General features: G+C 36.5%; 2 protein-coding genes across 2 annotated transcripts; both read left to right on the top strand.

Moving 5' to 3' along the window:
• The first annotated feature begins 45 nt into the window (after window positions 1-45).
• LOC102226637 (proepiregulin) lies at window positions 46-8,351 on the top strand. Its single transcript, XM_014468532.2, has 5 exons — window positions 46-206; window positions 3,466-3,549; window positions 5,364-5,487; window positions 5,590-5,736; window positions 7,589-8,351. The coding sequence occupies exons 1-5, from the start codon at window positions 167-169 to the stop codon at window positions 7,653-7,655; spliced, it is 462 nt and encodes a 153-aa protein (XP_014324018.1). The 5' UTR covers window positions 46-166; the 3' UTR covers window positions 7,656-8,351.
• Window positions 8,352-15,565: 7,214 nt separating this feature from the next.
• On the top strand, window positions 15,566-20,874 carry LOC102226897 (amphiregulin-like). The gene is made up of 6 exons (XM_005798471.2): window positions 15,566-15,722; window positions 17,245-17,418; window positions 17,569-17,797; window positions 17,891-18,058; window positions 19,341-19,454; window positions 20,568-20,874. The coding sequence occupies exons 1-5, from the start codon at window positions 15,686-15,688 to the stop codon at window positions 19,432-19,434; spliced, it is 702 nt and encodes a 233-aa protein (XP_005798528.1). The 5' UTR covers window positions 15,566-15,685; the 3' UTR covers window positions 19,435-19,454; window positions 20,568-20,874.
• Window positions 20,875-26,745: the final 5,871 nt, after the last annotated feature.

The following is a 26,745-nucleotide window of genomic DNA, read 5'->3' as shown; positions in this document are numbered from 1 at the left end:
GAGTCCCTCACCACACCCACCCACGCCTCATGACCGAGCCCCCGCGGGGTTTCACTCATCCTCTGGCTTAAGGAGCCTCAGCCCGCACCTTCTTCTCTTCCTGACAGACACATTAGCAAGTCGGAAGCGCCTCTTTGTAATAACCCAGACAAGCAGCGGCTCTGAAATGCGGACCAGAAGACCCCCAGCGTTCCTGTCCCTCATCGGTAAAGTCTGTTTTTATATAAATTAGAGGTTAGAGGTGTTTACAACAGGATATTGTTCTCGGTTTGGGACGGCAGGCAAGTTAAAACGTAGCAAAGGGAAACAAGTAGGACAGGCTTTTAATAAGCACTCCTTATACAGGTATAGTTTGACAGTCTACTTCCACTTATCTTTATATATCATTAATTCAGCTAATTTAGTAGCTTTGCTATTATTAAAGAGAAGAATGAAAAATTCCAGACGTCTTACGTCAATAAAAAAATCTATAGCTTGTTCTTATTTGCTTTAGCACAATTTTCTGGATGCTAGATAGTCAAAATGGTATTGCTTTTTCAAAATATCCCTTTCAAAGGGATATACCTGATTTCTTGTTATGACAAATTTAAAGTTCACTTGAGTTTTGTAAAACGTATTAAACTTAATCACTCCAAAAATAAACTCAATTATAACAGCTATATTCATTGGTTGATTGTGTTTTACAGGTGCTTCAAAACTATTTCAGACATGAATGAAATGCCTTTTAATTTAGCAAAATGGCCGACAATTTAGACTTAAAATGGCAGGAATTTAAGCTAAGTTAAAGTCTGGTCCACGCAGAAAAGATTTTTTTATAAAATGTTGGTGTTTTTCCATTTGTTTCCTGCATCCACACAGATACAGCGTTTTAGGGAAACCTAAGTGTTTTTTTGTTTTTTTTCTAAAGGGGTCCCAGAGTGAACATTTCATTTTATTCCCATGGATAGCAAACACGTCTTTTGTAAATCTGCTGAATTATCAGCCCAACCTGTAAATCTAATCCGTAACCCCAAACATGTCGCATATAGGAGTGGTCCCCAACCTTTTTATTACCCCGACTTGGCAATTTTGCTGTGGCCACTGGGGTGACCCCATGGGGTTTTCCCTGACTGGGAGGGAGAACTCAGCCTCTTGAATGTGACAGGTAGCCAATCAGAAAGCACCATGCTAGGCCTGCTAACTAGCCTCAGCACTCATGGCAGGCTCCATTGTAATGAACCAGAGAACAAGGGGGAGGATGTGAATAGCCTGATTGACAGCGCTAAGACCCTCCTCCTGGCTCTAATTGGTTGTTTTTGACGGCACAGCGTATTTGTGCAAATAACACCAAGACCATATGGGGAAGGCAGAGGAACTGGATTTTTGTCACAGATTGTCTATATTACATTTTGCCACCATGACATAGTGAGAACTTTACATGTAAAAATCTTATTTATTTATTTATTTTTCCGTAAAAGTTACATACTGAAGTTTTAGAGGCTTAATGGGGAAATATTATTGTGATGACATGCTAAGTACCTGAAAATGTAGGAGCTTCTTAAAGCGACAGAGGCCCAATTTCAAGTCGATAAATTGCAAAGTCCAAACTATTTTAAATCATGTCTGATATATACAACATTTTTATACCAACTGAAGGCAACAGAGTTACTTGATTGTGCTATAAAATGTCCCTATGTGCCCAGAAAATACATAATATTTAATATTTAATATCAGATGTTGAAATCAGCCCAAGTCATCCCTGTCATAAACTGAGATTCAAAGGCAAGGTAACAAACATGTAGCTTACTTTGGGAAATATGACCTTTATGTTTATTATAACGTGGGGACTAAAATCAAACTCAATTCAAGGAGGGTGGGCAAAGATCCTCCTCTCAAATGCATGAAAAATAATATGAATACAAGCTGCAGTGGATCCACTAAATGGTGGCAGATATTTTGGCAGATAGCAAAATGTGTTATAAATTTGCGCTAATTCAAATGTTTAAGGTACATTTTTACCCAGTTTAGCAAGAATTTGTTACTAATAGTGTCTTTATATGAAACACAATCAAGTTGATTATCCTATGGATCCATGAAAGACTGATTCTTTATTTTTATTTGAAATGGAAATTTAGCTGTCCATAATGTCAGAAAACCTGTTTTATGTATATTATGAACTAGTCTTTGGAAATCGTTCAGTTAGTCTGATTAGCAGACATTGGTGTCTTTAGAGAGAAACATTTAATTTATTTATTCAAATGAAGTGACTAAAAGGTGATTTATCAGTAAGGAACAAGTTTTTGCTATTTGATGGGCACACCACTAAACCTAGTTACAAAAGCTTCCAACAATCAGCCTTGGTTTCCTTGTTGTACACAGAGAATAACATCTACGCAGCCATAACAACAAAAACAGTCAAATGGACGCTGTTTTGAGGCGAGTGTTACTAGATTCATATCCAAACACATCTTGGATTTAGAGTCTTATGTTTTTCTAACCTGGCTCCTGGAATGTGGGCGTCCTTACATGCTGTGCGTTATAAAGCTTTGCAGGTCAGAACAGGCAAAGAGGGCCAGGCCACCAAGCCTCTCTACGTCACATCCTGCACCTGACAGCGCTTCTTACCAAACTAGGTTATTTTCCTCTGTCATTTTTTTATGACTTCTGGATTTTTCCTTTACGACTTCTGGATAAGGCTCTGTTTAGAGCCTTATCTAAACAGAGTCAGCAAAGAGGAATTAAAACTGATCTTTGTGGTCTAATCAACATAATGAGATTCATTCTCACAGGCTATAAATCACGTGAAGTCAAAAAAACAAGTTTCTACATACCTAGATTGTTTGTGCAAATGGAAATGACCTTTGTTACAGAAAAGATCCGTTTTTGAGATTTGAGACAAGTATGATTTTAATGACAAGTATGTCAATATGTTAATTGACATACTTGACATACACTTTAGTTGAAATTACCAAATGTTTACAGCAGTTGAAACAAAGAGTATTTTGTTTCAACTGCAACATTTAAATCAGTTAATATTTTCCCCCTAGCCACTGGGTAGTGACAGAGCTGTAACTGTTGACATATTAAAGGTTAACCCGTTTTCACATCTGGTCCAAACCATGTCACATCTGCACACATCCATTGATTGTGAGGTTTTGGATTTACGAAGACCAGCTCACGTTTTGAAAGGACATGAATAACTCTAACAGGGATTCTTTGTCAGCGTGACTCAGCTTAAAAAAGGCTTGTTTGTTTTTTCTTTCTTCTTCAACCATTGACCTAGTACTTGAATAATGGTTTGTAAATCTGTTGATATTGAGTTGCATTGCCATTGTTGAGACTAGAGGTATTTTAAGATGACAGAGAACCACTTTGATAATAGTTCTCACTGAACAATTGCTGAATTGTAAAGTTATTTTGTTTATTCACCTCAGACCTGATTTTTCTCTTGTGTAAAGTACAATCATTGCTGTTTTTCATCAACAGGTGTTGTGCTGATTTGGCCATATGTACTCACCATGAGTATTTCACCCAGACTCCAAACCACAGGCAGTTCCTCTGTAACTGCAGGTAATGACCAATAAAGTTGATTTACAACTTTTTGTGGGGGCTGATTTTGATTTAACTGATCGCATGATAATCCCTGAACATAGGCCTCAAAGGTTTTTGTAATACATATTGGTAAAGAGAAAAATGTAGTTAATAAATTGAAGGTTATAACTGTGACAGTTTTTGTGATATAGACCACAGGACAGTGTTTCAATAGGTTTGGAATGGTGTCCAGGGGTGATACCACATCAACAAACGTCAAAGAAAATAATATAACTTGTCTGTGTGTTGTGCTCTGAAACATGTTCCTATTGCTTCCATGTTCCCCTCCAGTGAGCAGGTGTCCTCTGCTTTCTGCTGAAAGCAACAAAATTAGCTCATGTTCTTTGTGCTGGTCTGCCTTCAATCACACTCCATTATCTTAGATAATTTTCTGTATTTTAATTGTTTAGGTCAGGGCAGATGAGGAACTTGTGCATTCATGCGATAACGGCTGCTAATCTATAATTATTATGTAGTTTATTTTTAACTTCTCATATTTTATGCTGTAATGCACAATAAATTGAGAGAGTTTATGTCACCAAAGCAGTAAACAAGGTAAATAAATCTTTAGCAGTTTATATTTCCGTTATCCTCTTGGACAATATTCAGTGTACAAATGTTATTAAAGAAAATAGGCATGTATTAAGGATTGACACCTTTTAATCAGGCGCTGAGCCTCTTTTTGGTAGGAGACATAAACATTGCTCAGACGAGGATGAGTAGCGTTAATGGGTCTTGTACATCTGGTTTCTTTTCACATCATCCACCACAAACATGACGTGTGCTAAGTGTCAACTTGTGACTGTAAATGACTGTGGCAACATGAATTAGGTTTATGTCTGTCTTTTTACAACCTTTAAAGAAGCACCACAACCACTACTGTGAACTGAAAGAGCATTTTCATGGTTTGGGATTAGTCTTACTGCATCATGCTTTTTACTTTTACTTGAGTAATGTTATTTTGAAGTAAGACTTCTCTTACTTGATTAGGATTTCTGGCTACTCTTCCAAGCTCTAGTTACTTTACTGAGTACAGATTAAGCATGTTTTCACCCAAACACACAAATATCATTGTTATTTTTTTTTTTTTTTGGTCTGCTGAGCCCAGTGTGCCATTTGTAGGTCAAATGAATAAAAAGTTAACAGAATAACTATTTATCATAACTATTTATTGCTGTTTTTTGGGAGGTGAATATGACTCGATGGGTGGAGTAGTCTTTACATTCCAAAAGTTTTGGTCCACGCCTCCTCCTGCCAGGCGTGACTGTGCCCCTGGGAAAGACCCTTATCTAACAATCTGTGCATCAATGTATGATAGTGTGCATTTTTGTGAGTAGATATGGATGAGTGTATCTCTAATGCAGTGTTTCTCAATTCCAGTCCTCACGCCCCCCCCCCTGCCTGCATGTTTTAGGTGTTTCCCTTCTGCCACACGCCTGGATTGAATAATGGGTGATTAACAGGCTTCTGCAGTACTGGATGGTCACGCAATCATTTGAATCAGCTGTTTTGGTATAGAGGCACATCTAAAACATGCAGAGCAGGGGGGCCTGAGGACTGGAATTGAGAAGCACTGCTAATGTAACCCGTATGACAAGAATACTGTCACACAAACCACACAAACTGTCTGTTGCCAGGTCATTCAACTTTTTTGTTCTTTCTTTGCAGCCAAAAGAGATTCCTTATTCTTATTAGACTGTTTGTAATAATGTTACCCTAACCCTATTAATAAACTGTGGAATATTTAACACAAAAGGATCAACATAAATTTTGATAAACTAAATCTGTTGCAGGTCAGGAAGAGCGCCCTCATATGACCAAACGCTCAACTACAAGCTGTGAAGCAGAGTTTGACACCTTCTGCTTTAACAATGGCACGTGCATTCTGCTGGAGGACATAAAAGAACACCACTGCAAGTAGGTACATGCCTTAAATGTATGTGTGTGTGTGTGTGTTTCCTGTTCCTTTGCTTTGTCACTGTCCATAACTAATACATGACACCTCTGTTTGTATTGCAGGTGTAAGAAGGGCTTTTATGGCCCTAGGTGTGCCACCCCAGAGCTCGTTGGTCGGCCAATGGATGAAGAGCAAGTGGTAGTCATCTTGTTCTGTGTGACCCTGCTGATGATTGGTCTCGGTGGGGCTTTATACTTCTTCTACAAGTGGTAAGGCTTTCATCCATGAATGAATGAGTCTAATGGTGTGTAACCTTTGATCTCTGAAAGATAAAGGCTAAGGGCCGCAGGTAACAATTAAAGCTGATTATGAGCCACACTTGAAACAACAGTTGACTCAGACGGATTCAGACCATTAAACAGACACATGAAAATATAGAGCACGAAAGCAAGAGAACCTGGGAAAAAAGGTCAACATCAGTGATTCTCAAACATCTCAGGCTTAAAATTTCCAACCCTGCCATGCCAACAAGACTAGATGGTTAGACTAGTCCAAAATGTATCCTTTCGGGTTACATATGAAATGCCACAGTGATCATAAATGCAGTTGTGAAGAAGTTTAAAGTTGGGTCTGCTTACAGAAGAATATCAGAAGCTTGGACCTCTCAAAGCACTTTCCTATCCATTATGATGGTGGCAGCATCATGCTGTGGGATGATTTTCTTCACCAGGGAAAGTGAATTAGGTCAAGGTTGACAGGAAGATTAGTGGAGCTAAGTATATGGCAATCCTGAAAAAAAACAAACAAAAAAAACATATTTGAGGCTGGAAAAATGTTTAAAAATGACGTGGGGTTGATGTTGACCCTTCTGGAGGAAAACAACTCTAAACATACAGACTGAGTTACAATGGAGTAGTTAAGATTAGAGTTACACAATATGTTGATTTGCAATCAACATATACATATATACATATGTGTAATATTCATTATCTCAATGGGAAATTACTTGGATTAAATAATAAATAATAATAAATGAATAAGAATATTATATTTAAGGCACTCTTAACATTTTACATGCCAGCAATGTATCTGGCCATTAGCATTGGTATTTCCTGCCAGAGAAACCTCCACCTGATATAAATTTTAGTGACCTAACAGTGATGACATTTTAATGATGAAATCAAACAATAGTTGGAAATTGCAGTTATCCAAATTGATGTTAATGTCTCAATATCTGATAATACTTTTGCAATTGCATGTTTTTCTAATGCAATCCATTCAGTATGACTAACCTGTATTTAGTCACTATTTTGCCAGGAAGAGTAGATAAAAATGTTAGTCTCTACGTTTGCAAAGCTAAGACATACACTGAAGGACTTGCAGCAGTTGCAACTAAAGGTGATAAACATTAAGAAGGGCTGAAGACAAATACATGCCACACGTTTAAAATTTTGACCTGTAGAAATATTTGTAAATAATATTAAATCACGTGCTCACTAGTTTTCCCAAATCATCTAAAACATGCAGGTTATAGCTTGTAAAAAGCACTTCTTCTGAAATATGTTGATAATGAGTATGTTCTTCTTTGTTTCTGGAAATCAGCTCTAGACCTTCTAGTTTCTTATTTATGACGAACCGTTTGCTCCCAAAATTAACTTTGAGAGACACAGATTAAAAGACAAAAATGAAAGGATATGGCGACCTCTAGGGACAGGTACCTGTAATTACAGGAGAAGGATTATTTGTTTTGAACCAAGAATGCAATAAATAAATACAAAGGAAACAATTTCACAAATAACAAATAGTTATATCAGACCCAAAGTATAGAAGCTAAACTAAAATGCAGATTATTTTCATGAAAATACATCTTTAAGTGTGAATCACAGCGTCCATGACACAGCCTTCGACGTTTTACAGCAAACTACTTACTTTAGGGTGTTAAGAACTCCACTAGCATCCCACTTCCTGTAGAAACATGTCACACCACAGGGTGAGATTACTCATGCCTCCAAAACACTTATTAGGGAAGGTTCAAATGATTTTTAAAGCCCCGATAAAAACAAGGTCAGAGATCTAATAATGCCTTTCGAAGGGGAATGAATTATGTGTTGCTTTTTACAGGTACAAGAAGAACAAATTCCCAGGGCAGCCGAAGCGGCAGGGTTACAAAGGAGTCCAGATGGTTTAAAGTGTCGTGCAAATACACCCCCATGGCGACTGATGCTGGATTTTTCCTGTTTTCTGAATAAAAGTTGACCATACAAAGATGTTTCCAGACAAGCCCACACTTTAAAGCACTGCTGTATGTTTATCAAGCAGACAGATCATCCCGTAGAGATTAAAATATTCAAAAGAGGGCAGCTCTTTGTGTGGTAGCAACTGTTTTCCAGCTGTACTGGTTCTTAAGTTTCGGCACCTGTTACACTCAGTTTGAAAAGATGAATAGTGAGACAAACAAAAACGGTTTCCAGTGGGAGAAACCACCCACATGAGGGCAGAGATCTCACATAAGACAATCAAATAAAATGTATAAACGGTGAGAAACGACAGAAACTCAAATTAATCTGTTTCATCTACATGTTTAAAGTAAGAAGAGTAAAAAATACAGTCATGTTCTTCCTCTTTTCTCCACTGTAGATGTTTTATATTTATTTGTAGCTTGCTTTAAATTGTATATTTATGATTGACTTTTGTTACGGGGACTTGTAGGACTTGTAGTGTAGTTAAATGTTTCTAACTTATTTTAAAGTGTTAATATATAGACAGACATATCAATTTTTAAAGTTCTGTTATTTGTGAATATAAATGCAACTTGAATTTGTACCTGATCTTATGTGTGTCCATGTTTTCACTTCCACAATAAAGCTCATGTTCTCGCCTTTTTCACAAGTTTCCATGCGGTTTTCACATCTCTGCATGATGACCTTGCATTAGTATGAAATATCAGCTGTTTTGTGGCATAAATCCTAAAACTATGAATTAAATTATTTGTATAATTTTTTACTTAAAATTGTGCTTCAATTACTGAGTCATATTGATGTTAATATGTTCTTTTCTTTTTCTTTAATTTCACTTTGAAAGAGACACAAGACAATTGTTCTTATGTATTTTATTTTATTGGCGCTGACGTTGGTCTAAAGTCAGAAGAAAAACAACGTGTTTTATGTAGTGTGTTGTTCTTTGAACACCAGTCTTAAGACAGAAATAACAAAACATTTGTTTGATTTTCTATTTTATCTAAACATTTGTTTGAAGAACAATTTTAAATTGAGGGTTATTTAAATTTTATTTTTATGTACTTTATTCTAACATGCCAGAAGCTTAATGTTTTGTCAAATCCAAATCTAGTTTAACCAACAGTTGTTTTAATTGTTTTGTGAGTAGAAGCCTTTATTTAGTAGTTGTTAGACAGGAAAGTGGGTTAGAGATGTCACAAAGGTCACCGAACACGTGACGGCAGTGTCAAGGACTAAGGTATCCGTACATGAGTCGTGTTTTACCCCAGCATCACCCTCAAATCCAGTTTAAATATGTGTTTGGGATTATTCTCCCAGTGGAATGCATAATTGTGTCTTAGTGTGTGATTACTGAGTTGAGAGGAAGCTGAAAGGTTTGGAGGTAGGACCTTTGTCATGCTGAGAGCCATTTTAAATGTAAAACTGTTTCACTGTGCTAACTGACAATAGTTGTTTTTTTTTTGTTTTTTTTTAACAGCTTTCACATTTTAGTCAGTCGGAGCTTTGGAGGTCATTGTTAACCAATTTCCTGCATAGCATTTCCCCATCTGAGCCTGACCCTGACATTTTTGGGCCTGATGGTTGAAACTTTCATACTTGGTGGTTTAACAGGATAATTATCCCATAACATCACAACTTTTGGCTTGCAAATGACAATACAAGCTAAGGCTTGTGGAATTGACACAACCTCAACCCTTTGGAAAATGTATGGACTCTGTTTATGGCAAAGTAGGTGCCAGGAAACAAACCACCTGAAGTGAGGTCAATCAATTCTGATTAAAAAAAAGTGGAAAAATGTCTGACCAGAACCTTACAGAAGGCAACAAAAAGATTGTGGTTTCTCTTCAATTTGCTGAGGGGCATTTTAGCAAAGTAATGGTGATGTGTATACACATATTTTGACATTCATATTCAAATTCGTTTTAAGTTAAATCTCAAGCTCCCAATTCAGTTCTTAAAAAAACAAAAAACATTGAGATTGCTTCATAATCATTTCATCTTGAAAAAATAAGATATTAATGCATTTTTCAATAAATAAGTAAATGCATGATATTTATGTTTAAGATTTATACATTTAAAAGATGTACACAGGCAGATGTACACATTGTAGATGAAGAGTTACTTTCACATGTTGCTAACATATAGTTTGTTTTAGACAGTCAGATCAACTAAAATGGAATACAAAAATGGGAGCACAGACACTTTTCTGAACACCAAGTTTTAGATGTTAGCTAATGATAGATTTTCCTCAAAAATTCAAAGTAAACAACCAGTATAAAAAATAACATCAACTCTGCAGCTGCACTAATCACTGTGATGGGAATATTGAGTAACTCAATTCCAAGAAAAACACTTGGGCTTCATTTAAAGGGGTGGGAGGATTTCAGACCGAAAGAAAGCAAGAAAATCCCAATGACAGCCCATGTGCAGACCAGCTGGTAATACTCCAATCAAAGTGTCCTGCTCAACATCCTGCCTTCTTTGTCATCTTCTCTTTTCTGCACAGTACACTGTTATTTTGCACTGTTGCCTCATACCAGCAACTTTTCAGGTTCAAATCTGAGTTCTGGAGTTTACGCTATTTCTAAATGGACATATGGGAATGTTAAAAGTTAGTTGTGAAACCATGGACAATTTTACACAGTATGTCCTCAATCCATCTTGGATTGGGAAAAACTGAAAGTTCTGAATTTTGAATTGAATTCAAACATAAGTTTGAAATTAGAATCTCAAACGCTCCTAAACTCTCCAAATTTCTGGATGTAGACAAATTATTTCAATACAGTAGTATTGCATAGTTTTTTTTTCGCTTGTATTTTTTTTACTGCAAGTACATGAGAGAGTTAAAATAAAACCACCTTGTAAATTAAGTCAATACCATGCGACTTGTCATCTTCCCACATTTTTCGACCAAGAGCTACGTCTCTAAAGTCGATCAGAGCCATGCTAATAGTTAAAATTGTTTAGCTTTGTTTTCAGAAAGCAGGATAAATTCTAAGCTATGTGTAAGTTTGCTCACAGAACATTTGTGATCTAACATGTATTGTCCTGAGTTGCAGTATTAGTTAATCAATGGCAAGATTTAATTCTCTGCACGTCGATTAGTGCCTGTTCCAAAGTCAATGAGCCACAATTAACACTCGACTCAAGCCTCTTCATATGTTCTCTATGCAAATTGACTTGCAGTGGTGACACATAAACATTAACTCGACTTCTGTGTTAAGACATACTTAAAAACATTAGCATGCACTAACACACTAAGACCCACAAACACACCCACTTGGTGGCTTCCGTTTTGTTCTAAATATAAAACTTACGGATCAACGCATTCCAGAATTCAGAACTTGTTCTTACCAAATTATTGCATAAGTAATAGTAGGTTGTTCATACAATGAGTAATGTTGTTGGTGGAAGGGAAGCCCCATTAAGCTGCATCCTTGCGTGTCCTTTGACAAAACAAATCCCTCCACGTGTAGCACGGATGCAATTGTTTTGCATCTCAAAACTGGTTCATGTTGACTTCATGGCATTTCTTTTATTATTTCTCTTAAGGAGCATGAGAGTAAAGTGTGATATTTTAAGCACTTTTGTCCAAGGCAACGACCTAAACAATCACAAGCGTTCCAGATTCATTCACAGTATTATTTTTCACTTCTGCTGTCAGCAAGTCTAACTTTCTATTAATCCAGAGCATCCGTGTCATGCACAATAACAAAAGTTTGTCCAGATATTTTTGTTTCCAGAGAATCGAATGTACTTAGTTTGGCGTCACAACTTTCCCTCTATTGTCGTTATGAAATTATTTACGCTTTTCTTGAATGTATGTTGAAATATTTGCATAGCATTTTCCTACAGACATTGATAGTAAGTGAAAAGCATCACAATATAATATAAAAGTAATGAATATAATTTTGATCAAAAAGAAATTAACCTAAACATAAAACAAAAGTTATTTCTAAAGTCTGAGCTATATTTTTTACAAAATTCTTAAAAATAAGACAAGACAATGACTACATTGTCTTGTCTTATTTTCCAATGGTTCATTACTTCCAATGGTTCATTACCATGTAATTACACCAGCTATGTTAAAACTACGACTGGTAGCCAATCAAAATCATGTTTGCTGGTAACAGTATAGACTTAGCTGCTAACATTGTTTAATTGCTATCTAATCAAATTGTTTGTGATTGTTTAGCGGGTTGTTTACAAATTTTTTACTAGCTCGTTAGCTGGAAAAACTATTTGTCATTTTTCATCTGAATATCAGAGATGATGGATTACAGAGAGCTGGTAGACTATTTTGTTGGACCAGTCATCTCATCCTTAATGTGAACAAAACAGAGTAAGGTCGAAAACTATTTTCATCATGGGAGAAGAAGGTGAGGTGGTGGAGGAGCTTAGGCAAGAGAAGTTTATTTGTATAGCACATTTTCAGCAAAAGAGCAACCTCTGGAGATTTTGTGCAAAGGTAGCCTGTTGAAAACCATCCCTTTGTCCTACACTATCTGCTTCGTCCAGGGGGTCTGGGCTCTCGGCTGTTGAGAAACAATTGTTTCCAGGACGCATGGATTATGTTGAAGTTTTAAATTTTACCCAATGGCTAAAGTTTGCTTGTTACGTATGTAATGTGTCAGTTCGACCCCAAGAAGCTTTCATAATTGCCTGTGCTATAAACATCCATCCTCCTCTGTGAATGGATAAGTGCTGAGCCAAATGAGCAGGCTGTCAATGTGGATTCAGTATTTGACCAACACTGACTGCATGGCTTTGTTCACGTCCTCTGCTCTGCTACGTTGCTAAAACAGTGCAGTAAACCAACGCCATTGTTCACAACTTCTTCTTTTTGCCGATTGGCAAAAATCAACTACAGACAATCAAAGTTAAGGGGAGAAAGTCCAGACTGTGCTGTTCTTTTTTTTGCAATATTTTTTTGGAAGATTTTTCCCTGTGGGATTGATGAAGTCTTTTTGAATGAATAAAAATGTATTTTAGAGTTTGACTTTTGGTTTAAACATTTTTTTAATTTCATTTAGTAGTTCCTTACCAAGTGTCTTCGTTCCTGCAAATCTGTTTGTTCTTGAACGTTTTCACCAAAGTTTGTGAGTGTTTTTGAAAGCAAATAATTCACAAATAATGTTTTTACCTTTCGGCTGATAACTAGGCAGTGGTGTGTTTACAGTGGGTGGCTGTTATAAGGCGCTTCGCTTTAACCTTGGCTCAGACTTTCCACACATTCAAATCTAATATCTACGGTGCCATTCTTACACCTAATCCAAACAATCTAATTCCACAGCCATTATAAACAAAACTTCTCAGGAGATCCTGGGCTGTGGAATGAAGACATCGAGGTTCCTAGCATTCTGAGTGGTTACTATGGGATTCCACCACAGCACGTGTGGCGGGACAGCCTCTCTCGACAGACACAACAACATGAGCAACACAAACATCTGAACAGCTTCCCCACCCAAGCCTCAAGGTGTCCTCTTGGTTACCGAGGACTAAAATAGCAACACTAAGAATCCTTTTATAAAACCCACACACAGAAAATTCACACACAATAACACCAGAGGACTCTATGTGGAACGGAACAAAACTCATGGAAATTTTTAGTAAAGAATCTGCGGAGACACATTGTGACAGATACCATAAAACATGTGTAACATAGAAAAAAGCATAATACTTTAATTATACACTGTTTAATGTCTGTCATGATTTGTTACCACATTACTGCTTTATGCCACGTCACTATTTTTAGACAACTTCTCACCATTTAACCGTATTTGCACATGAAGCCAATTATCAATCCTTTGCAATCATAAAATTGGACTGGCACGCAAGGGACTCACCTATGAAACTATAATATCACTTTTATCTGATAATAACTTAGAAGGTGGTTTCTCACAGGGTAATGTACGGTAATTGGACCAATCTACAAATTTACCCCTGAATTTGTCTTTGGGAAAGGGGACTTTAATCCTGATTTAATATAGGAGTTCTTGGTGGAATACTTATTCTACTAAACGACGTTCAGCTTTTAATTACATATTTTACAAATTACAAAATGATATAAGTGTATTGAACTGTTATTCCAGAGTGATTTTAGCTTTTGTACCCAATCTTCTTCAGAGTAGACTTCAGGTAATTTGGAAATTCTTCTTTTCATATAGTTTTACACCGTCACACACCCAATCATAGAACGTATTTTATGATTCTTCTTGTTTTATGATCACTTTGAACCCTGTACAAAGTTCAGCCATGTCTCTGGGCTACATACAGCCAATCACTAAAACAAACATGTGGATGCATCTTTATTGTCAAATAAAATGTTGTTTGTGTGATTTTGTGTTTGATTTGTATGTTTTCTCATTACTGTTTGATTAATGTCTCCATCCCTTGTATACAAAAGCAAAATTTTGCCTCTGTGAAGAGTTTCTTGCTAAAATAGTATTTGCACTTTTAAGGACAGATTCCCTGGTGCTTTTTGTCACACTTAAATGTTTCAAATCATCAAACACACTTGGATTTCCTGCGTAAATACAAAAAGCTGTTTTAAAATGGACTTTTAAAATAAATACATTTAGGTAATAAAAAAATGAACCAGTTTAAAAAAAAAAACAGATTTAAAAAAATAAATAAATCAAGTCATCCAAACCAAACGTAGCTGTGAATGTTGTGAATTAATTATGATGAACAATTTCTTTAGGAAACTGAGTTCAATTCTCCTAGCCTCTACAGCAACATATCACTTAAACAGAACCTACTGACAGCATAAAATAGGTTAAAAAGTTACACATTATCCCCTGATTTAAAGAATTTCTTGAACAGATAAGAAACAAAGTCACTGGCATTTATCAATCTGGGAAGGGGTACAACTCAGTTTTTTATGGCTTTGAGGCTCCAATGAAACACAGTGAGAACAAAAAGTGGAGAAAATATGGATTATGGAGTAACGAGCCACCAAAATTACTCCTAAACGACATCAACAACTCATCCAGGTCACACAAAAACGTCACGTCAGTTTTTATGATTCAACAGAAGTAAAGAAAATGGAAATCAGAAGGAAAGTCCCAAGGTAAAAAAAAAGCACAGATGACCAAAAAGAGTACAAAAAGCTCTCTCATATTTGCCATAAACCAACTGGATGATCCCAAAGACGTTCAAGAAAAAAGTCTGATGACTGACCAGAGAAAAGTGAAACTACTCTGGTGGTTTGCTTCCTGTTTAAAAAAAAAAATATATATATATTTTTAGGGGGATATTCTGTCGAAGTCCAGCTATAAATCCATTTGAGGTTATATGCCCTTCATATTGAAAAAACCACCAACGGGACTGAATTGAAACATTTCTGTAAAGCCAACTGGACCAAAATTTAATTTAGGAAATTCTATTAAAATAACTTGACATTTTAAAACTGCTTTTTGTGTCTATGTGTTACTTTTGTCTGGTTATAGCATTTATTTGTTGATCTCAAACATTTAGGTGTGACAAAAAAAAAGACGGAAATCTTTTTTCATCATACTGTGACTACTAAACAGGAAGTGTAATTAAGGCAGTTTAATGATTAGAGACATGTGGAAAGAAATTTACCAACATGGACTAATCCAGTACCAGCCATTTCTGTTTTCTAATGGTGACCAGAATAGAGCCAGAATATATACATCTGTTTAATTTGTCTTGGTCTCATTTAGTCTAATTATTCCCAGTCCTATTTCAGGACACTTGGTGTAAAAATGTGCTACCAAGGGCAAGTTGATCATTAAACATACACACACATTTTTTTTCATGTCACACACACTCACACCCTTCCTTTCCCCCCGGAGTTTTGTGGCAGGCGTTGGTCTATAAAAGCTGCACCTAAGAGCAAAGAGAGCAAACTTCATCTGCAAGCGACTTACATTCCAACACTCACACACACACACACACGCCGTCAGACACACATTAGTGCAGGACTGTCATACGCAACACACCGTCTTCCTGGGATATGAACACTCTCATCATCATTTCTCTGCTGTGCATTGGTAAGTCTGGACTTGTACTTTAATTCTGTGTGCCGGAAGTTAAATTGGTAATATGAAAGGAGCATGCGGGTGAGAGAAAAAATGTGAGTCTTTGAGCGATGACTTGTCAGGGAGGAATAGAGAATCTCAGGTCTTTTAGGTAAAAAAACAAAAAAACAGTTTGTGAAATACACATCTGTGTCTAATTATGTCATCGTCCAACCAAAAATAACGATTTAAGAATGTCATAAGACACATTATTCTTATTTATTAAATGTTGTTCCTCATAGAACATTTTTATTTTTGAATACAAACTGATAATCAATTTTTCGCACTGCTCTCATTATTAGAAATATTTCAGGCTTCTTTTTGTAGAGAACCATTCACTGTCAGATTTATATTTATTGATTATTGATGATATTTGAAAGGACAAAACTATGTTATTTTGGTGATCATTGATTTTTTTTAGCTAAGTTCTCAAGATAAAGTATTTACTGAAAAGCGCACATTTTATAATGTAAACATTTATAAGCAACAAGAGCCCTGTCTCCTTCTCACTTTGTCACTTTGTCAAATACAAGTGACAACAATTACGGCTGACAAAATAAGGAAAGCAAAACTCTATCAAGATTAAATTGGTCTTACTTTGTTGCTACCAATCCAATTTCCAAATGTCAACTTCTTTGCCTTGTCGTACAAATCAAATTTTATGACACCAGTTTACAACAAATGTCCCTTTACAAGAAAATCAGGTCGCATTTTGAATTCAGTTCAGACAAAATTCAATTCAAGTCTAGAAATGATATAGTGAGTTTCAGAACCGGTTCAGTTGATCAAAAAATACCAGCTGGTAATAAGTTAACTATTTATGTAAGCATATTGTGTTGACTCACTGACACTGAAAAAAGTACTGAGCAAGCATGTGGGGACAGTAGAAAGGAACCATTCCAGTCTGAACTACAATCTACTGTGGCAGGAAAGGCGGTTAGAGATAAAAAAAAAAGAGATACATATATAATAATAAACAACAAAGAAAACAAAAGTCTCGTCTAAGGAACAGAAAAAAAAGAAAAGCGCACAAAGTTAATAACAACAATAGCGCTATCAGTTTCTCCCTGTTGGAATGAGACACAGCTAAACAAAGACGCACTGGGCCAGGAGGACTTTCCATTGACAAAAACTGAGAGTGAACAAAGGTAGTTACAGCAACACTTCTATCTATGGGTCATTCTTTTATTAGACACAGAAATAATGACAGCAATTTGCTCCTTCTGTTAGACAAGTGAAGAGATAAAACTGGGCATTGGGTCAGGGTTACTTTCTATGGAGAGAAAAACAGGAAATTAAATAGCAGGAACAATTACATTTTGCATTTATTCTCTACATTTTGCAAAAATATTTTTTGTTATGATTAGTTATTAATTATTTTTAGTGTTCAGTGTCTTGAAAAATGAAAAACATCTAACTACTTCTGTTTTCTTATGTCTTTTTACTTTTGTTTGATTTAACCCTTGTGTTTGTGTGCCTTTCTGTGGTTTTGCAGTCGTCTGCAGCGCTCTGGGTGCTCAGGGATCTGAAGACACATATTCAGGTGAAATAGCCAGAGTGACAGCCGATTCAGCCTATGGGGAACTCCACCATCAACCACTGAACGACGACGATGAACTGGGAACAGAAGAACCGTCAGGACTAGACCACAGATACATGATCGACCATGGTATGAAACGATAAATCAGTTTCTTCCTTTGAATGACACTGATCGATGATTTTTACTGGGTTTACTGGGGTTCCACAAACAATTTGAGTAAAACTTGAAAAAATGTCCAACTATACAACTTCCTGTTCAACTTACTCTTTCCCTTCACAGAGGCGCATGCTGATAAAGATGAGAGGAGGAAGAGGAAGGGCAAAGGCAAGAGGAAGAACAGGCAAAGGAGCAAAACCATCACTCCGTTCAACCCGCAGCACACCAACATCACAAGGGGGCACAGATCCACTCTCACCTCAACTCAGGACCCCTGCACCTCCACCCACCTGGGCTTCTGCATTCATGGCTACTGCAAATACATAGAGGGACTGACAGAGCCAGTGTGCATGTGAGTAAAGCTCAAAGCAAGTTTTAGATAAATAATCGTCATAACAAGGATTCAAAAGCAGCCATTGGCGGATCTGTTGTCTTTGTTCTGCAGCTGTATGAAGGGCTACGATGGAGAGCGCTGTGGGATCCAAACTTTGGGGTCATTCATACCCCCTACTCAGAGCTACAATACGAATCTGGTGCAGACGGTTCTCGTGATCATTGCAGTCGTCCTGTCAGTCATCAGCTGCTGTGCCATCCTGCTCATGACCTGTGCTCAGTAAGTCTGAAAGAATCTCACTGACGAATGACACATTTGGATCCACAGTTCAGTGTACTGTAATTTACGCAAGAGTATAGTTTGTAAGACAGTGCATGACCCTGGGGTGTACAAGTCTGCTCATTTCCTTGTAAAAAAAAAAAAAAAAAGCTGATGGTGAGTTAAAGTTTATTGCAAACAAAGAGTGATAAGAAATGAGTCCAAAAGTTTTTGCTTCCTCAGTTTATTTGAAAAGTGTGGGGATTTAAAAGTTAAAAGTGTGTTACAATATATCAGAGAAAAAAAGCAATAGGGTTCTAAAAGTACCATCTTGTGATTGTGATAACTTTCTCAAAAGAAAAATATAAACTCTTCATTTAATAAAAACAAGGGACAGTAAAAAAAATAGTTTAATTCACTATTAACCTGTTAATCTATATTGTTGATTTGTCATGCAAATCAGATACAGTCTTATTTGTTTTCATTTTTTGCTGATACTTGATCACTTATTTAAAGATTTCCAGTCAAGATACACAACTAAATCTGATAACATGATTACCATTACTGGCTTCTGCAATTATTTTTAAATTATTTTATTTGACAAAACGTAACTCTTGACTGACATCAGCATGGAACAGAAAAACAAAAAACAAAAAAAAATACCTCTTTGCTCCCTCGAAACTATAATAGGGGAAGATTACTGACTACCATCCACACCCATGGATCCCAGCATAACACACATTACAATTCAGATATTCTGCCCAGAAACACTTCCTGGCGTATTAACATAGTGCCGAATGAAAAAGCACTCTAACACACCCAAACACACCCACTCAGTGCAAGGATTGCTCACCAACCTTCATGGATGGACTTTTCCAGCTTCCGTGACTTGTAGTGAAATCTATAATTTCACCATAAATTAATGTCATAACAACTATTAGTCATGTTGAAATGCAGATTAACTATGCTTAGTGTCAGTTTGTGACAGGTCCTAGAGTTCCTTATCGATATCCAACCCAGTAAAAAGGATCTAATGAATGCTGAGCTGGCTGCTCTCCTAGATATTGCACAACAGAGCAGTAAATACTTTACAAGAAAATGATTAACTTCCTCAGATAGGATTCAAAGAGAAAGCAGAAGGTATTTCTGAGAAACAAGTTTCATTTTTGATCAGAACACCTGAAACTAAATATTTGTGGCCAAAGACATGTAGCCTTCATCTCAGAACACCTGGCATCTGCATTTCTCTGATCTTCACAACACCTACAATATTTTTTATGTTAATTTTGAATATCATTTGCAGTTACAGGTCACATAAAAACTTCCTAGCCTCCTATCTTGGATCTGGGTCAGAGCAGGAGAAACTCCAGAAACCCGCAGGTGACGTTGTCGTGTGAGGGCATCAAGTTACAAAGAGGTGGGTGTTACTCCGGTTTTGGCCTACTTGTGTGCATGCAAAAATGCATTGCAGTGTTTTACAGCTTTTGGAAAATTTCTTTGATAGCAGTGAATTGTTTTGTTTTAAAGTAGATGACGCATCACTTGTTTTTATTTTTTACCTGTTTTCCGTTCATATCGCAATTGTTCAGTACACTGTTGGATTATCACAAAAAATCCATAAAAATACATTGAAGCTTGTGGTTGTAATGAGTGAAAATGTAGAAAAGGTCAAGGGGTATACATATCTTACAGTAAACTATAAAAAAAGATATTTAATATTTTAAATCTTCTTTAAAGTTCTGCTCATGTTATCCTAGTTAGCTGTTAAGCTGTTCTATATGATTTTGCTACCCTTTGTTTGACTGCATAGCCACTAAATCAAATTCTAAGAATAACTGAAAGGGATGTAGCTGTAGTTCAGTTCCTGAGTTTTAAAAATAAAACCAGACCTTTACCAAACTCATCCTGTCCAATTCACTTGGGCAACTTTGCAGAGCTGGATGAAGAGTATGTAATCACGCCATCCTGTTTTTGCTGTCGAGTATGTTCCTCTGATCTATTCACTTCCAAGATATCTAAGGCTGTCTAATCTCTTCTCACGTGACCCTTAAGCCAAACAGGAAGGAGTGGTGGCAGGGAGAACCCGTACACTGTTGTTGTTGTTGTTGTTGTTGTTGGTGTGAAATGCAGCCTGTTGCATCATGCAAAGAGGCATCCCTGCTGGGGGAATTAGTCTGCATTAGCATGGGGTGTCTCAGCCTGCGCCATCTATGCAATGCATTCCGGCGTAAAGGAAAACCACGAATCAGAGCGTGCAAATTCACCCAAGTGTCCCAACAATAGCACTACTGACACACTTACTGTGCATGTGCACATTTTGCACACCTGAACAGATCTTGCAAGCAATGAAACCACACTGGCACAAAGACTTATCTTGACTTGTGATAAAATCTTCAAAAATGAACAGGAAACTTATTTTTAGGGTTTGTTGTGTCTTTAGTAAAATGTTAAACATTGGCATAGTTTTTGTCCAAAATAGTTTACTTTTTTCCCTACATATTTCTTTAATCTCTTATTCCTTTTTCCACAGGCAATGAAATAAGAAGAGGAGTCCAGTGACTAGAGAGTTGCAGATGTGCAAAATGCAAAACTATGTAGAATTTAATTTATTTAGCTTGAATATTTATTGCTTACAACCTAAAATGTGTGTGTGTTGTATTATTACAATTACAATGTCATGTGTGAGCGAATGCTGAGCATTCAGCCTTTTATTATTTTGTAGATTGGTTTTATTTATTACACTGCATTTGTTATAGGTCAAATAAATGTAACTCATGTATGTAACTATGTCTTGAAAAGTGCTAGAATTAGATTTCAAATAAAGTATCTCAATGTTACGTTAAAGTGTTTCATTGTCCACGTATTCTGTCAGTATGCTGTGTTTATTCATGTTTCTGGAAGCACATGTCTCATCAGACCACTCACGAAAACAGTCTTGAAGTTAAATGTTCAGTAGATAAAAATAACCCTGAGGAAGGTTCTCAGAAAAGCCACCTCTGAGTAATTCTGATAAACACCAGTGACTTCACATCTAAAGAATGACCAAACTAGCTGGATCTTATTCAGAGAGAAGTCAAAGAAAAATAAATTTGTCTTTTGAAAAATGTTTTTTGAAAGATTCCCAAACTTTGTGTAAAAATATACAACATACTATTTTATGGGAGAACAAAGTAAATTAGGAATAAATATTTTCTAGCTAATTGATGGGTTTTGTTGGGATACATACATATCGGAGTATCATATGCAAAATAGCATTTATCCAATTATGCTGTTTGACTTATATTACCTGTAGTTACAAATGGAATAAAAAAAGAACACAGCTTTGTGGAACCCAATAAACTGCAATTGATCATAAAAAATGGCTCATTCACTGCAGAGTGACTTCATACATGACTTCTAATTTGCTCAAAAATCAAGAGTTCAATTTTCACTTAATAGTTTTCTACTATAACAGGTTGAAAGTTAATTGTAAATGGTTGATTTTAGTTACGTTTTCCTGCAACATTTTAGCTCTGTTTTCTACATTTTTACTAGATTTAGGGTATTGAAATCCTTCACAAAAATTTAAATCTGATCCAAATACAGTGTAATTAAATTAAGTTCACATTGCCAACTGTTAGAGCCTGACATGACACTGGCTCCGCCCCTATGGGGAAGTAGAGCAAACCTCAGACAAACAGTATTATAATGACAGAAGGGGTGAAACTCAATGCATTAGCCGAGACATTGAATCATTTTTGCCTTATCAACCAACACTGAGGCAAAGACAACAGGCAAGAAAATTCTCTGAAGCGTCCTACATCAGTTCTGTAAGGTTATTAGTGGGAAACAACTGAGAAATCAACGTTGAAGCCCAAGTTTTTCGAAGTCAGAGGAAGAATGAGTGGCACAAAGGCTCATTGGATGTGAGTGTGAAAGCTGTGTCAGATGCATTTGTGAGTAATAACTTAAATAATACAAGCTTGTGAAAAAGTGTCTTTAGGAAAATGCTTAAAAATAATTATTAACATAAAAGGGTGCTTAAATGTAAATGCCGCAGTTACTGCAGCACATGTTTTCACGCTGCCACAGAGCTACCATTGGAATTTACACATATAAAATCAATCATAACTACCTTCACTTACAGGTCTTTGATTTGGCTATCACACAGTGTCATCATGACAAAAAAAATAGCATGCTTACTAGCAGTTACTTTTGTGTAGAGGAACATGTGGTAGTTGCGTTGATCAGTTTCATTCAACTGGACATGAGGTCGACCACAAACTTTAATCCATCTCTTGCTTTATTCTAGACTCCGCTTGGGTTTTGGAAATGTAATAAATTGTAATCCACCCTCCACACGCTCTGGGTAACGGCTGTCGGAATTGCATGTCCCCCACTGACAACATTTGACAAGAATTTCCTATTATTTTCCTCAATGCTCTAAGATTGCAGCGGTTACCCTGGCAATGTTGACGGAACTACATTTTCTCTAGATAAAGATCTACGTGTACTTGATCGGGACAAATTGCAACCACTGATTGGTCAGTTGATGACAAACCTAAAATGGTCGACAGGTGGCGTCAAGTCTGAGCACGCAGAGTAAATGCAGTAGAAGATTAGTCAGAAACCCAGCCAAGCTAATAAACAGATGTAAGCTAAAGAAGATCAAATTCAGAAGGTCATATTATGCTGATGTGGGTAATGTCTTTCTTTGGAGTCTGCAGGTTTTTGGTTACCTTTGTTTCTTCTCACAACCTTTTAATGTTAGTTTGACTGACAAGTAGGAGTTATTATGTTCCTGCTGGTTTGATGTCATAGTTTCTGTGTTGACGCTCTGATGAGCCTGAAACCTGTTCAGAATGGGGAGGATGTCATGGTTTGTGAATTTATTTTTTGTGTTGGTGTTTTTCCTTCTTATTTTCTTTTTATTCAGCTTCTCAGTGAAATTTTCCAGGTGCTTTTGAATGTGTCTTGGTTTCCATGCATCTTTGTTTCTAGAGAATGCTCTGGGTGTGCATTCCATTGGCATTTTCCTCCTTTCTGCCTTCACTTTAAAAACCTGCACCTCTTGTTCATTGTGTTAAGTGTTTTGGCCGTGTTTTGCACCAAGGTTATTTTCATATTTGAGTGTTAGTTTGCCTTTTTAATTGGTATCCCATTTTTTTACCCACGTGTAACCATGGGTTAGTCTGGGTGGGCCCATACTAACCATGGGTTACACATGGGTACCCATTAATTAATTTCATGCTAAAATTACAAAGTGATGGTTGGATAACATGTCCCGGGTGTAACCCGCCCATTGACCTCTGGAGATAGACACTAGACCTTTTTTGTATTTTCTCTTTCTTTAGTACTAGTCTTTAATATTTTATTTAATTAGATTTCATATGTTGTTGGATTACTCTGTGTAAATTGTTTGTGTTAATCATTTTCTCTCAGTTGCTCAGTTTAGGTCATCATTCAACCGTATTACCTTGATCATACTCACCTTTGTGATGTTCTACTAATAACCTCCTCGGCAGTTAAAAGCCAGTCAGTTTATTACTTCTCCATCAGATCCTTTCGTTATCAGTGCATTCCACCCTAGTTTGCCTGTGGTACTATTTTGTGTCCATCTTGTAGTTCCTCATATTTGCATATCTCTTTTTATAATAAACTTTCACTGTAATATGAGACTAACATCTTCCTGTCTGCACTTGGCTTCCATTTCCTTCACACACCAACCTTAGCTGAAGGAAGTGAGGCCTCTAGTGCGTTAGGTGTTCTAGGTTATTTTGTGACTGTCTAAATAGTTGTTTATGCACTCTTAGATTATAATAGGCCGTCCAATAGTGGGAAGAGCCACTAATGTTCTCTGTTTATTTTATTTGGAAATAACCGCTTTGGTTTCCTAGGATTGATAAATGCCAATGACTTTGTTTCCCATCTGCTCTTTAGTTTGGAGCATGATTTGTTTCTTATTAGCACATTTTGGCCTATCTCATATTGTCAGACAGGTTTGATTTAGGTGGATTCCTCAGGTCTGGTTGGCAATTATGTCAGTTACTGATTTAACAAAGGGACTGATTACTTTTTCATGTTGGGCAGTGTTGGTTTGAATAGCATTTTGCTTTTTGCTTGATAAAGGAAATAATAATTTAAAACCTAATTTTTAGATTTCCTCATGTCATCTTTTCCAATATCAATACCTTACACCTGATTTATTTGTTATTAGTTCATTGGTATATGTACTACTAAAAGTATTCTGTTTACCAAAAATCAATCGAGTCACTTCCATCTTCATTAGCATTTGGGATGGATTTTTTTCTGCCTGTCTCTAAATTAGACCCTCCTCAAGAATACATGAGTTACGAAACAGATGGCTGTCTTATCATCTCATGGCTCAACCGGTATCACACAGAATGAGCATTTTAAAGAGCCAATAAAGGCTGACTCACACACTCAAATACATCAACTTGCGGCTGCCTTTATACAACAAAGTTTGACGCTGTGTTTGTGCTGCGTCACAGAGGAAGGAGAAAGCAAGGTGAGGTGAGGTGGGCATCAAACACAGGTGATGCAAATCCAGGTAAACATTTACCTTGACATTGTGTGTGTTGTGTGGGATTCAAGTTCCTGTGGTGGAAATGTCGAATGAAACATGCCAAAAAATGCTCATGCATTCATCCATCCCACAAAATCAGTTAATTTGGGTGTGGTGAGCTTTGGAGGTTTCGGTGACACTGAGGTGGGCCCAGGAGCTTTTGTGGGTTACTATGGAGACATTGTAAACATACAGGGACCTGGTTGGTTGGTCAGTGGTAATACATGAGGAGCTCAAATAAAGGACATGCAGGAATTTCATGGGTGCGGTAGTGTTTCTTCCCCCCTCGACATGTTCAAAGGAGAGAGTTTCTTGCCAGGAAAAGTTTTCTTTTGTTTTTATCTCTAATTTACTTCACAAACTTTTAGTTTGTAACATTATATTGGTTACTTTACAAAAGCAGAAGTAATCTCTCCAAAAATATTCTTTTTCTTCCCCCTTTGAACTTTGTCTGCCTTTTCCACTTATCAGTTTGGCATCAACTCACCTTCATTAAAAAACATGACTTATTTAAAACTAAAATCATGGTGTTTTAGAAAGTCTGCAAATCCGCTGTTCAGGAGCACCTTCAATAGTACAAAAGGTTTTCCCAATGATAGCAAGAAATCAAGGTATTATAATTTGACTACCAACTCCAGTGATACTGTATATAATCCTCAGGTCAGATTTCTCTGAAGAGAAAAATGTTTGTTAAAGATTATGGTAAATGTGCCATGAAAGAGATTTCTAAAATGCAGAACAGAATTGAACCAAATTGCAAACATGTTAAGATGAGCAAACATTTATTCAGAAACAAAAGAATATTTTACTTTGAACAAACTTTATTTGGGGAGTTAGGTTTGCTGTTGAAAGACTTTTGGTATATATAAATATATACAGTATATATATAATGGTAAATTAAAATTATTAAATTTACCATAAATTTAATATGGTAAAATAAATTATATAAAATTATCACATTTTATATGTCATTTCTATCACATATAACATTTCCTGAATTACGTGCTGCCTCAAGTTTTCACAATCAGTTGCTTTAATAATAATTTTAATGAGTCACCTGTTCATGGAGGACTACACTCTACCTGTAAAAGATCACCACCTAGTGTCTGGTAAGAAAACTGTCAGTTTCACTACTGCCCAACTTTACATTTCTGAATTGGATTTAAGCAGGAGTTTTGTGTTGAGGTTTGTTTTATGAGCTCCATTATTTAAATAGAGAAGGAACGAGAGAATGTGCATTTTTCTTGAACTAATCCCTCGGATTTCTTACATTTTAATTGAAAGAGTCCAAATTTAACATCTTTTTTTTTTTTTTAAATACATTTTATTTTCCATCTGTCATGAAAACCTTCTGTTTTATCCCATCTTTTTCTTATTATTTTCGAAGCTCCATTTACTTTGGCATTTTGAGACGATATTTAAACTTAACATCACATTATTAACAGACGCTAAGAGAATCAATTGAATGTGACAAAATAATTGTTTTCTCAGTGCTTAGCTAGGTATTGTGAATCCATGATGTAACCCCCATAAACTATGCTGATCTGTCTGTATGTTTAATGTGTTTGTTTGTTAGTTCTTAGAATGTCCTGTAGAGGGCACTAGACCCACATTTCTCCTGTGTCGGTACGAGAAGAAGAGGGAAGAAGAAAAAAAGAAATGGCAGACTATGCAGACTAAGCACATTTCAGCAGAAGTAGAGAAGTTACTATGCATAAGTGTTGCTGTGATATGAAGGAAATCTGTTTATTTTGAACTGGATAATGTACATTCTGTCCTGAGAGTTCTCCGGTGAGTCTGTTGTTTTATTTTCAGCTGCTTACTTACGCAGAATGGCTACCTAGCTGGAGCTAACGTTGCTCAGTTTTTTTTCGAACTGGAAAAAAAAAAACAACCGGAGTATAAAGTGTCGCTCTGTAAGTAGCATAGCTCTGTGAAATGAGACTGTTCATGATGAAGTGATGTTTATTAAGTCATTTCTTTATTACGGAGCGTTTTTGGGTTATTTTAAACGCTAATTTGATTTTCACTGAGAAGTAATTGAAATATTTCTATGATTTCCGTATACCTGCATGATCGGTTAACGCTCTGCGTGCAGGTTGGTTTGTTTTTTTTGGACGACCGATACCTGAACGAGCCAGTG

The sequence above is a fragment of the Xiphophorus maculatus genome, chromosome 12 (assembly GCF_002775205.1).
Source record: "Xiphophorus maculatus strain JP 163 A chromosome 12, X_maculatus-5.0-male, whole genome shotgun sequence".
Lineage (NCBI taxonomy): Eukaryota > Metazoa > Chordata > Actinopteri > Cyprinodontiformes > Poeciliidae > Xiphophorus > Xiphophorus maculatus.
This window is presented reverse-complemented; position numbering and strand designations above follow the sequence as displayed.

Bases quoted from the DNA above. Each gene is read 5' to 3' on its own strand.
- LOC102226637 (XM_014468532.2), top strand. From the start codon at position 167: ATGCGGACCAGAAGACCCCCAGCGTTCCTGTCCCTCATCG. The intron at 3,550-5,363 runs GTAATGACCAAT...AATCTGTTGCAG, and splicing joins CAGTTCCTCTGTAACTGCAG to GTCAGGAAGAGCGCCCTCAT. The intron at 5,737-7,588 runs GTAAGGCTTTCA...TGCTTTTTACAG, and splicing joins TTATACTTCTTCTACAAGTG to GTACAAGAAGAACAAATTCC.
- LOC102226897 (XM_005798471.2), top strand. From the start codon at position 15,686: ATGAACACTCTCATCATCATTTCTCTGCTGTGCATTG. The intron at 15,723-17,244 runs GTAAGTCTGGAC...GTGGTTTTGCAG, and splicing joins CATTTCTCTGCTGTGCATTG to TCGTCTGCAGCGCTCTGGGT. The intron at 18,059-19,340 runs GTAAGTCTGAAA...TATCATTTGCAG, and splicing joins CTGCTCATGACCTGTGCTCA to TTACAGGTCACATAAAAACT.